Source organism: Myotis daubentonii, chromosome 3, assembly GCF_963259705.1.
Source record: "Myotis daubentonii chromosome 3, mMyoDau2.1, whole genome shotgun sequence".
Taxonomy (NCBI): domain Eukaryota; kingdom Metazoa; phylum Chordata; class Mammalia; order Chiroptera; family Vespertilionidae; genus Myotis; species Myotis daubentonii.
Window position 1 is genome coordinate 72,970,578 of NC_081842.1, and position 13,203 is coordinate 72,983,780.

The 13,203-nt window shown below is 40.9% G+C and overlaps 1 protein-coding gene across 12 annotated transcripts in view; it reads right to left on the minus strand.

Annotated features, from left to right (window-relative positions):
• The window catches only part of BBX (BBX high mobility group box domain containing), a 298,024-nt gene that overhangs the window by 8,598 nt on the left and 276,223 nt on the right, over nucleotides 1–13,203 (minus strand). For 8 of the 12 annotated variants that reach the window (XM_059687912.1, XM_059687914.1, XM_059687913.1 and 5 more), the window contains 4 exons: nucleotides 12,062–12,151; nucleotides 10,631–10,690; nucleotides 2,306–2,503; nucleotides 222–405 (listed from right to left, as the gene is read on the minus strand). In XM_059687912.1, the coding sequence (XP_059543895.1) occupies nucleotides 222–405; nucleotides 2,306–2,503; nucleotides 10,631–10,690; nucleotides 12,062–12,151 (532 nt within the window). The remainder of the gene's footprint in view (nucleotides 1–221; nucleotides 406–2,305; nucleotides 2,504–10,630; nucleotides 10,691–12,061; nucleotides 12,152–13,203) is intronic. The other 4 variants (XM_059687911.1, XM_059687920.1, XM_059687921.1 and 1 more) reach the window with 4 other exon arrangements.

A 13,203-nucleotide genomic window follows, 5' to 3' on the forward strand; every position in this document is an offset into this window, starting at 1 on the left:
TTTTCACTGATAATTAATCAGCACACACACTTTCGTAACCTCACATAAACAGAAGCGCTCTTGAACCAAGTCTTGTGAACCCCAATACATTGTGAAAATATCACAGATGATGTCAGAAAGGCTGATTTTGTCTCCTACGCTGCTTTCTCCACCTACGCTCTGTGCAAGGGGTGACAGTGAACAGGTAGGTCCCCTGGCGGAATAAGGCTCCCACCACTAACCTGTGCACGTTTTCCATGGCGGCCACTTCAGCCAGCGCAGCCAGACTGAAGAACGCAGACACGGCAGGCATCTCGGGAGTGCTGCTCCGTGTCTCCGCGGCCTCGCTGCTGTGTGCGCACGCGTCATGGCAGCCTGTCTCAGTGAGTTTAGGGAGACTCCTCTGCAGTTCCTTTGGTTTGTCATCTGCAACGCAAGAGAAATCCATCAGGAGAGGCCCCCCCTGTTTTCTGCAGAGAAAACTCCGTGCTAGGCAATGTGAAATGAGGTAACATTCTTCACGGCTCACTTTTGTCATCCACTGAATAGTAAGGCTTTTATAGAATCTCTCTCATGGTCACAAAACTCTTATTAAGCTCAACTGCAGCGGTGGGCAGCACTGTGTCCTGATGCTGAGCAGAGAAGCTGCGTATTATTCAAGGTCAAATAGGTCAGTGTTGGAGATAGAAAAATGGGCTTAGTCAATATACAGCCCCAGGGACTTCTGCAGAGGGGCTGGTGGATGCAGTAAAGGGCCCTTAAAAACCGACTGACCAAACGTTTCTGATGAAGCTGCAGCTGCCCTACCTGCCAGGGCAACCCTGGCACTCGGTGTGCTATGATAACACTTAGGGTGGCAACACTCACCCCAATGAAATTTCAATCCCAACGAGACCCCAAGCTGTCACTTTTGTTCTAAGACCTACTGAAAGAAAGATAAAGCCAATATGCCTGTTGGAAGTGAGCACCCTTACTGTGTAGCCCAGATAGAGGCCAGGTGTTATCATGACTTTAAAAACATTTCAACCACATAAAATAATTGATAAAGGCAGTAAATTGCCATATAGTAAGTAAAACTGAAAGTGCTATGTGCTTTCCTACATGAAAGAAAGTATTTTCTAAAATCTTTCACTCTTCCTCCAAGTAAAAATGAGGCTATAACCATTTACAAAATGAAAATCACAGAGCAGAACCCACAGTGGAAAGGAAATAAGGGAGGGGCCTGCTGGACTAAATATGAGGAAACCTGGGTTCTAGTCTTCATCATACTTCTGCTTAGTAGTTCAAAGCATTCAAAACGAAAGTGTGCCCCTTTGAGCCTCAGCTCTTATGTGACAGGGAAAACTCAGGGATCTTTAATATGCTTTCTTGTTCTATCAATCTACATATGCAAAACAAGAGAAATGCACAAAATTCACTAACTGTCCTCTAATTCTATCTCAGCAAATAATGAATCTCTATTAACAAGTAGATTAATTTAAATCAGATATTTATAAATCTTGCTCTCAAAAACCACTCATTTAAACATTTTTTTCTTCTATTTATTGAATTCATTATGGACCTTCGACCTTTTTCCGGCTCCTGAATTAGGGTGGCGGGGAGGGACCCTTCCTTCGGGACTGACAGAAAGAGATGAGAGAGGTGCTAAAAGGCAACATGGCAACAGGTCAGAGCACTAATGCTGAGGGTGCGTCGCACCCCAAGATCTGAGGGAGGATGCGCAGTATCAAGCTCTGATCCCATCAGGCAAGTCTACTGCCATGGAGACCACCAGGAACAACAAGCAGACCCCAGACCACAACCGAAAGTGGAGAAATTCACGGTAAGGTAAGAGTTGGTTAAAGATTAGCCCAGAGAACGAGAGTAACCCAGAAGCATGCTCGAGCTCCCTGGGTGGGTTAGTCAGCTTTGCAGAAGTGCTGGATGCTTCCTAAAGTGCCCTCTCTCACTGACTTGAGCAGTGAGCCATGGAGAAACACCGATTCATCCAGGGTTTTTAAAAGCCTGGGATCTTTGGGAATTTCCTTAACCAACACTGTTTCTGTGCATGCTGAGAAAGGGAAGGAGAAGCTGACAGCCCTAAAAATTACCTTTCCTTTCTAGGAAATCAAGATAGGCTCTTGGAAAAAGATCTATGATTTTAAAGCGCAGACGAAAACATGCACATTTGGGAGTCTGTAGAAAACTAGTTATCAAGGAGACCCAGAAAGAGAAAATGTCACTGTGACCAAACCCGCAGTTGGCGTATAGTCACTTGCTGGCCCAAGTGGCCTTGAGGGTCAGCTGCTTGATTTGGTTATCTCTGTCTAAAGCTCCCTCTTCTTACCCAAAGTACCTCCTGCTGGTGACACCCGGCCATCTGCTGTCCTGACCAGGTGTGTGATCTTGGTTTTCCTTGCTTTTCTCTTTTGGCTGCCCACCAGGGGTTCTTGCGTTGCTGTTGGCTCTGGAGTGTTGGGAATGGATGGGGCATTTTTAACCTTATGAGCAGGCTCTGTGGTGTTTTTGTCTTCTGTAAATATGGCTGAAATAGGACAAACCATATATAGTTACACACAAAAACACAAGGCACCGACATCGCTCTTGGAAGGAAACATTCTCAATGTCTGACCCTTCTGAATGGAGAACTTACATTTAGAGTTTTCAAAGTATTGATGGGGAAAAAAATGCCAGTAAGTTTACACACTTATATGTATATCTATCTGCGTTGGTAGGTTAAATACAGAGGATTAGGATTCACCCCCCTCAATAGAATACTGAACACCAAGAGGCCATTGTGTCCCAACTGACCACAAGTTGTGCAGGTGTCAGGGTCCCTATTTGAGATCCTTTTGGCCAGCTGGTCTGAAGAGGATGATAAATTTCTCTTCTCCTGAGGACACTGAGCTAAATATGTGCTTCTTAAAGTTATACTTATCCCTGGGATATTCGCTTTCAATCACCACGTTGGACTAATCAGAAAAAGACGCTGTGAGGCTTGACCCTTTTGTTGATGGCTTGGCCAGGATCCCCAAACACTGCTGAAGCCAGCACGGACCGAGACTCTCCTATTGGCTAATCCAGGATCAGGTGACTGTGCTTAGTGAGATAATTTCATGAAGTGTCTCAGCAGGGCTCCTTGGAAAGTTTAGTTCTGGGTCCCTAATTCTGACTGGATTGTCAGTAAATTGTTTCATAGCACACGCTTGTACCCCAAATAGCACAGTCAAGAGCAAGGAACAAATCTGCCACCAAAGACTTGCTCCCGATTCAAAGAGTTTGGGAATGCTGTGTCTTTTCTTATATACTCGTTTCCTTAGGAGCTCATCCATCTCCCTCTCCCCTTAATTTCAAAATAAGACAAAAATGCAGGTACGAGTATAGTGAGCATTTAGGAGCATATATATGTAATCATGTTTCATGACTAGGACTTTTTTTATTCCAGTGGTTGAAGGTCTCTCGGGCAGGGAAGAGATGCATCTTTCCCTTTTTTAATGATCCAACCTCTTAAGACAGGCATAGAAGTGGTTTTTGACAAAGAAGAGGGGAGGGTGGCTCAGGAAATCAAGGTGAGACATGAGAAATTATGCAAACTAAACCTGAAGTATAAATGAAGGTGCTTATCAGAGGAGGGTGTGAAGGTAGACATTGGAAATAATACAATATATGTAATGCAGAAGAAGAAAACAGTTGAAATAGGAAAAGAACAGAGCGAAAATAAGGATATAAAATAATGCACTGTTCATATAAATACTTGCAGAGGCTCCATTCAGCAATTTGAATCTCGCTCTCTAATGGATTTAGTTAGACACATCTTTGAGAAAGGAGAGCTATGAATTCGTAAGATCTTTGACCTCAAGATGGTGATTCCAGGCTTCCCATTCCACAAGTGAGAAATAATTTCAATTATATCAAAAGAAAGGATGTAAAGCATAAATCATAACTTAGGCTTGCCCTTACCTCAATATTACATAATAGATGGCTGTTTGGCAACAGGCTTAAGATAATCATTATTTAAAAAAATAAACTGCACTATTTGGCAATGTTCCCAAATACCTTTTCAAGCAAATAATAAAAAAAAAAATAGAAAAAAAAAGGAATCTTTTTAAGTTGTAGATCTATCCCCAGGTCAAACAGTCATAGCATATTTATACTTTGATATTTACCCTAACACAGGCCAATTGTGGTATATATATATATTTTTTCAGTTTGAACTTCAATAAAAGCTACATAAAAGCAAATAAAAGATAATTTGGTTAGAAACACTCCAATGATGTTTAGTAACTCTGCATTAGCCCTGAAATTCAAAGCCTCCCCTAGGTTAAAGTAGCCCAAATCTAAGTTCAAAGTGAGGATTAAATAACCTTCCTGGATATTCACAAGCAACAAAATTTATGGTTTTGTATCCAGACCCATCAGTTGTCCCTCTGATTACAGGGTGGATCTTACTCACCTCTCCAGTATGATCACTACTGGAGGATTATAGATGCACCTTCCAGAAAAAGCATTTACCTCTTCCTTTTTCTCTTCCTATTCCCATAAAAATTCAGAGCTTGTGGAAATAAGGTTATAGCAAGTTCCAAAGAGGAAGGGTGTATTATATTAAAAGATTGCTCATTATAAGAAATGAAGAAAGGAAGAAAGGAAGAAAGGAAGGAAGGAAAGAAGGAAGGAAGGAAGGAAGGAAGGAAGGAAGGAAGGAAGGAAGGAAGGAAGGAAGGAAGGAAGGAAAGGAGGAAGAGAAGGAAGAGAGAGAACACCAAGGAAGCCAAAGAGAAGGCATGGATACCCAAAAAAGGGCCAAGTGCGTTAGGAAAGATGACCCGGTTTCTACGGAAAGATGGTGGGGTGATGGAGATAACACAGTACAGAGAAAGCTGGATTCTACTCATGACTTTCAAATTCATTAACTGTAAAGATGGAGACTGGACTCAATTAGCTCTAAAGGAGCCACCCAGTCCCCCAAATTCTTTTCATTGTGCTACATAGCCTAGAATCGGGGTCCTGATCAGGGAAAATCAGGTGTGCAGCTTGCTCCAGAGGCTCAGGACTAGGAAAGAGCCTCCCCCTTGATAAAGTGTACGGCTTTCTAACCACTATGCTGTACACCCGAAACTAATATAAAATAATAATGAATGCAAATTGTAATTGAAAAAATAAATAATCCTATATAATAAAGAGCTACTATGCAAATGGTCATCACGTCCTTGTGCCCTCGCACAGGGGTCAGGGGACCTGAGGCCGCGACGCCTGTCCTGGTGCTGAGCCGGGGGTGGGGTGGGGAGGACTTGAGGCCACGCCCCCCGTGTGGAGGGGCTTGATAGGGGACCTGAGGCTGTGGTGCCAGGCTGGGGTACCTGAGGATGTGGGTGGGGCAGGCCAGGTCTGGGTCTCACGCGATTTTGAGGGACTTGACTCTGGGTCCCGCGGTGCACCCCAGACTCTGACTGGAGGAAGATTTTCATATACATTTTACTGATTTTCTTTCATCTCTGACACTTCTATTATAGAGAAAGGGCAAATAGCAATATTAAAATATTTCCTCTAATTAATTCCCCGTTAATGTGCATGAATTTTGTGCACTGGGCCACTAGTAATAATAATAATAAGAAGAAGAATACCTTGACTAGGATTGTTAGATTTTTCTTCTTAGTGAGCCTTCAAATGGTTTCATTCCTAGTCAATGTTATTCCTTTTGCTGTGTGTTCCAGATGAATTGGTAAAAACACAATAAAAAGCCAAGGGATGGCTGCAAAGGGCCTGCAAATGGGAGGTATAGTTCAGGCCTTAAAGTACATCGGGACTATGGGGAGCTCAGAAACCAGCATTCAAGGAGCCAGGGGTCAAAGGCCAGCTGGCTAACAGAGACCAACAATGGTCAAGTCCCAGAAATTGTGTACTGGGAGATGGTAAAGGAGTGCATCAGGTTGCAGACTCAGGCAAAAAAGAGAATTTTTTGCAAGTTTTCATAAATCCCTGAAAAGAGGCAATTCCACCTCTCCAGATGCCTTCTCTAAACCCCCTGTCAAATCTGGAACTGTGGGTCCTGCAGACAGGTGTGTATCCTTACCCAGTTGGCTCAGTCGATAGAGTATCGGCCTGCAGACCAAAGGGTCCCGGGTTCGACTCCGGATAAAAGCACGTACCTTGGTTTCAGGCTTCTCCTCGGTTGAAAGCAACCAATCAATGTGTTTCTCTCACATTGATGTCTCTCTCTCTCTCTCTCTGTCTTTCCCTCTCTCTTCCACTCTCTCCTAAAAATCAATGGAAAAATATCCTCAGGTGAGGATTAACGAAAAGATAAAATAATAAAATAAAAGTAGAATAAAAATGGTGTGTAATGTGATGCTCCCTGAGTTTGGAAGAGGAGTTAAGAGTGAGTCCTACTTCATGCATTGATTGACCCAGGAGGTAACCAACTCCAGAACATCTTGTGTGGTGGCCTAGACAGATGACAGCCCTCAGGGTCAGCACTCAGGGAGAACCCTCCCCAGGACAGAAGAATTGGGAAAGGCAGGTAAGACTAAGTCAAAGAAGTAGTTGTCTGGGACAGGACAGTACGCCTGAGTCCAGCAACATTAGCACACAAAGGGATTGGAAATAGAAAAAGCTCAGGGAGGAAAAAAGCCTGCAGTTGAGCATCAAGACAGCATGCCAGCTCCCTTTTCTTTCTCCCTGACAAACCAGTGGAAATGTGAGAAAAGGAAGGCTTGCCGTCTAAAACCAAATTAAGACATTTCTCTTTCGGCTTGTAATTGGGCATACAAACCTACCCAAGCACTGCAAAACACGTCCTCAGGGCTAGTTTTTCACTCCACAATCATCGTAACACACTTGGCGCGGATCATCTGAGAGTGATAATGTGAACTCACTCCTGGAGCAGCATTAGGAATGTGGCAGTAACAGACTCTTGTTTTCTACACTCTACTCCCAAAATGTGGAGATCATTTTTTTGCACTGTACCCCAGGAGACCACTAGAGTGCTCTAGAGTCATGAATTCACATTCCAACTAGGGGAATCCAACTTGCACTGAAATTATTATAGCCAAATCTGGAATCTCATTGCCTTTGGTTGGTCTCCTGTGAACTGAAAATGCAGTGGGACACTGAGTGAAACACAGGAAAAATAACCAAATGAATGAACTTAATCCTGGGAGACCCTGCTGAAGTGAAGTAGCAATTATTTTGAACTGAGGAGATCAAGTTAGCCTGAGTGCTATGGCTCCTGATTGAAAATCTAACTATAAAACAAATTTTCTCCCCCGTAATTAGGTGTATTGCAAAAGAAACTAGTCTTACAGAGATTCCTAGTCTGAGGTTTTTGGTTTTCTTTTCTTATAGGATACCATTTGTAACTTCAACATCTGAGCCAAATGAGGACCATCTACAGATATGCCTGAAAAGCAGCCCATGTGGAAAAACTATTGGTTTCTTCCTTTCCTTCCTGCTTCTGTTGGTCAGGCTTCATGTATTTGGAGCTAATAAGCACTTCTTACTTCACCAAAGCTGACGTGAAGATTAGTTTTCGCAAAAAAAAATTATGTAAAAGTCCTCTGGAAACTATAATGTAACATTAACTATTACGTAGCTTCAGAATGAGCATGACACCATAACTTGGTGGAAAGATAAAGTGACAGAGGTAGGTTGTCTTGGTTTATATGAAAAATTTGACTTTAATTCTAGGCTATTAGCAATATATAAATTTTTTGATGATCTACAAAAGTTTCAAGAAATGGTTTAGTGATTTTTGAAAAGCTTGGGTGGAAATGTTTAAACCAGATTATAAGCTTAGCACTTAAGCCTCAGATATGATGACTAATCACCTAAAGATTTCTGATTTTAAAAAAATGATAATTTCAGAAAGGGAAAGGGAGAGATACAAACATCAATGATGACAGAGAATCATTGATCAGCTGCCTCCTGTACACCTCCTACTGGGGATCGAGCTGGCAATCTGGGCATGTGCTCTGACAGGCAATCGAACCATGACCTCCTGGTTCATAGATCAAAACTCAACCACTGAGCTACAATTGCCAGGCAATTTCTGATATTTAAAAATAAAAATAAAAATGGTAATCTAATTATACTTGGGATGATATAAAGAAAACATAATGACCTTTAAGTTGTCCACTTTAACAGAAATCAGAGACAGTTAACAGTAGTGGCCTCAGTTGAGTCAACATTTCTATACAGAGATCAATTACAAACAATTCCTGTCTAACCTTTGCCTAGGGTAGTTTATACACCCTACAATTATCCTGATTAGAGTTTCATTTTCTTATATTTTTACATTCTCAAAAGTAAAGTTTTAATAAGCAGTGATATGGCTACAGGTAAGAGAGAGAATGAAGAGCTGAGATAATTTACAAAATACATTGTTTACCACCCAAACAAGTAAATGTAGGGGATGGTATGAAAATAAGTAACAAGAAAAGGTCACTTTAAATTACTGGTAATTTCCAAAGCTCAAACCTATTCTTTTTTTCTGGCCACGTAAAATAATTTTCACTCTACACTGCAGGGCATCCAATTTTTAGTGCATGTTCTCTAAAGTTTTGTTTCATATACATTAATAATAAGGATAATTAAATATCACCGATAATAACTCTATTTCCAACTAAACCCTTGGGTCTGCCTAGAAGACTCAAAATTGATTTATTTTTCTGTTTCCGAAATGGCAGAAAATTAGGGCTTCCAAATTAACCTACTTTCAGGAAATCACATGATAAAATCATAAAGTGTTAGAAGGGAAATAGAATTTATGTATTAGCACACCTCACCATTTACCCACCCCTAATACACGAGTCACATTCACACTTAGCACCAACACAGACAGTGAATCCTAGTGAGGCTAAACAATCTGTTCTACTGAAACGAGCTCTCTAGTGGTGAATCTGAGACCAGCACCCAGGTCTCCTAACTCCTACCTAATTCATGCTTTCTACCACATGGCACATGTTATGATAACCCATTTTATATGAGGTAGGGTTTTCATTGTTTAAAAACACAAAATATTTAGAGCAATATCACTAAAAAAATGTATTGTGGTCTTTTTTAAATACTTCTTTTAGATTCCTTATCACCGCCTTACATTATTTATCAAATCTGTGTAGAATCTATTTTTAATACACAAGAGCTAATATATATCAATTTTGGGATGTCAAGATTTAATTCTGAGAGCAGCACAACAATTCATATTTTGTTCTGCCAGCTTAAGTGCAGAAATGATACTGCCCAGAGGTTGTGATGTGAAGTGACAGGTCAGAAAACAGACACGCTGCTGGCATTTTCTGTAAAAGTAAACAGTATAAAAGCAGCCATGTGGCCCATGTAACCAGTACCTACCAAACAAAAAAATTCCATGTTTACAATAAACTCAAATTTGTATATTTTTTATAAATATCTTTAAAACATAGGTATTTTTAATAAATGATTTAGGCTAAATGAGCATTTGAATTTTTTTCTCCTTTTTAGTAAGGAAATGAGAGTGTATTTGGGAGTCCAGAGACGTGGGCTACTCATCATTAAGGTCCCTCTTCCAGCCATAAATAAATCAAACAGGTTGAACGGGATGACCTCTAAAATCCCTTCTAGTTTTTAAATGAATCAACTAATTAAGCACTATGAAAATGGTCAGCTCTTTAAAATTATCTACAGTGAAAAAAAGAGAATCAATGGGAAGAAGGGGAGGGTGGCTCCTTAACCATCACAGAAATGAGCATTCACCTGAGGGTCTATACTTAATAGAAATTAGATAATATCACAAGTAAATACAACTGTGAGAAATTCTGACATAAAAATCTATACTTAGACCTGTAACATTATACAGTCTTATTATGGAGCCTTTTTTGGGCTATACATAGGCCTCAGAGGCAATCCATCTATAGATATAAAAGCCTAAGTGACCATTACCACTGGAACAACCAGTTGTTATGATGCACACTGACCACCAGAGGGCAGATGCTCAATGCAGAAACTGCCCCCTGGTGGTCAGTGCGCTCTAGCCAACCTCCCACAGCCAGCCAACCTCCCCTGGTCCTTCCCCAAGGCCGGCAAATCTCCCGCGGCCCCCCACCCCCATCCGGCAGACTCCTTCGGAAGGTCCCATCCAGCAGCTGGCAGGCACTGGCCGGCCCAGCCCCAATCAGGACTGGGCGAGACGGTCCTGATAGGCTCTGATTGCTGGCCAGGCCTAGAATCCCACCTGTGAATGAATTTCATGCACCGGGCCTCCAGTTTAAACATATTTACAGGTACTGGGAGGTTGACTAGAAAAAAAGGCCAGGCCAGGAACCATTTCTGCATGCCTGTCCATGCCCAGCCACTAGGACAGCCCCATGCTAGCCCTGTTCTTACTCCCATGAACATCTGACTGCAACATGACTGCAAAGCTAAGTGTTTTTATTTATGAAAAATCTCATTAATGTGGCTCAAAGGTTATAAATCTCCTTTGACAAATTAAACTCCGTATGACAGATTGCCTGACCCTGAGCAGGGTCAAAAAATACCAGTTTTGATTTGAAAATTTAAAATAACCCAATTATGAACACTTAGGTCTAATGCTGTTGGTGGAGCCCATATAAATTATACTTTTTAAACATATTAAAATTGTGCCTTTACCAGCACAGATGATCTGAAATGATATAATGAATACTGCTTTTTATTTTTTTACCTTCTGTAGGGTGAATGGCATCCAAGAAGAATTGCTTGTTTGACCATTTATCCCCACTTCCTAAAAACAATGACAAAAAGGAAAGTGAAACTCTACTCCCAGTATAGATATATACACTACAAAAATAAGACAATATACAAAATAACTTAAATAAAAAGCATTATCACACAAATAAAGCAGAATTTCATTTCAACTATTTAATTCTCAACTAAAATAATTAGGCTATACAGGAAATGGATTAAATAAAAATAAACAAATTTACCTTTTATGAAATACATTGTTGGTAAATTCTATGACTTTAATCAAGAAAATCTGAAGACCAGTTAAGAGGGAATGATGCAAGCTCACATTTACCTAAAGAGTGATTTTCTCCACTGGAAGCAGAGAAAAATAACACATACAAAACAAAACTACACGACTGAAGTGGAGGTGAAAATAAAACCCAAATTAAGTAAAAGGTTACATATAGGAGCACACAGGCACATGTGTCTGCACATGGAAGACAGCTGCATCTGAAGCCTCCCCCAGCAACAGGAAAGGCTTCCCATCTGGCCATGCAAGGCGATGCAAATGGGCACCGGATGAGAAGGCCCATGGTAGTCACGACACTAGCATGCGGGGAAGATGCTAAAGAGAGCCTGACTCTCAGGACACACGGCTGTATTGAACAAAATGGAGAGATTTATCTTTCCTATGAAAGAAGAGTGGGAGTCCTGAACTGTGAGAAGAAAAAAAAAACCCAAAAAAACCTTCAGATGAGCCCTGACGAGGAGGCTCAAAGGCCCATCAAGATTGCAACACTGACACAGAGGTTCAGAGTAAAGGAGGGGAGAGTGCAATACATCTCTAGTGCCCTCTGGAAATAAAATTTTGTTACGGAAGTGAAGGAGGTAGAAAGAAGAGTTGGGCAAATGATGAAGTATATAGTTGGAGGGGAAAAGGAGGTTATGACTTAGGAGTGAAATCCTCCTGGACAAGAATCCTCAAGTGTCAGAGAAAATAAAGAAATCATGGGACTTTCACATGAAACTAGTACGGTTTCAGGAGGAAAATGTGGTCCTGGTATGAAGGCTGCTGAACATGAGAAAAAAGAGAGTAGTCAAAAAAAAAAAAAAAAGTGGATAAGGGTTCAAGAAAACTAAATTACAAAATGCACCAAAATATAGATGAGAAAAAGCAATTTTAGGTTTCATATGGAACTCTGAAACTAGAGACAAATACGGGATTTGAGTAGAAATCCAAGTGAAGGAGCTCTCTTTGCAATTAGCTGCAGAATCTAGAGATAATGAATATGCCTGCATCAGGAGCTGATGACAGTGAAGCAAGCCAAGGGGAGGCCACGGCGAAGCCAGTGCGCGAAGCATTGCTCAGAGATGAATTCGCAATGGAGGTGGCCAAGACACCTTAATGGAGGATGGAAGGCACCAATACCTTTTTCTGGAACATTAGGCTTCTCCTTTTTGTGCTTATATTTGCTGACAATTTTGTGGAATAAGTTCTTTTTCTGAGACTGGAAAGAACCTATAGACAATATTAATATAAATATATTTTAAATTCACAATGTTCCATAAAACAATGCCGTGTGTTTCTAAATAATTACACCCTCCTCCCACGTGTGAAATAAGCAAATTGAGTCATAAGAAATGTCACCTTGAGTTGTTACTCATTTAACTCGTGCTCAGCTTCCTTTTTTAGGAGGCTGAGCACTATAAAACCCAGTGAGGGTTTCCTTCACATGTATTGGGCAGGAGCCTCCATTAGGGCTAAGACTCTCTCAGCAGAAATAAAGAGATTTCATGACTAGAGACAGGCCACAACTAATAACAGCAGCGTAGCTGCCATCTGTAACAAAGAAAAGATTTGACTTTCGATTCCCAAATACCGCGAAGAAAAGGACTGCACGGGCATTCATCTCTCCTAAGAAACTGATTTTCACAAGGACAACACTTTCAAGACAACGGTTGGCCTGATAGCATTACATAACTTTTTAGCCTCTTCTGAGGATATTGTAGGAAGAAAAAAAAGTGATTTGAAAACAGAAAGGTTTATTTGCCAAAAAATCTTTTTTCTGGTGCAGAGAGAAGCCTCAGATTGTAACTTAGTTTTCTCAGATAGAAAAAAATAGAAGGCCATTTTTAAATCACCATTCAGAAATGCCAACAAGAGCACTGACCTGCCCAAAGTAGGTTATTTCTGTACTGTGATATTCCTACTGTGAAACTGACTTCATCGTTTAAATAAGTCTGCTTCCTCGTGTTCAAATAGTAATAATAATAGTGTCTCATTCACAGGCTTGATGTGAGGATTAAAAAAGTTCGGAGGCTCTGTAAACTGCCCCTGCGGCACCTATCCACCTAACAGCATCTGCAACCACACGCTTTGCCTTTCAGGGGCAAACTCGGCTCCTGTCTTAAATGTACAATTCAGTGGTTTATATACTCACAGATATTTGCAACCATCATCATTTTGGAATATTTTTATCATCTCAAAAATAAATCCCACATCCCTTAGCTATCACCCCTCCCTATAACTGCATTCCCTCTATCCCTAAGCAATCACTAATCTACTTTCTC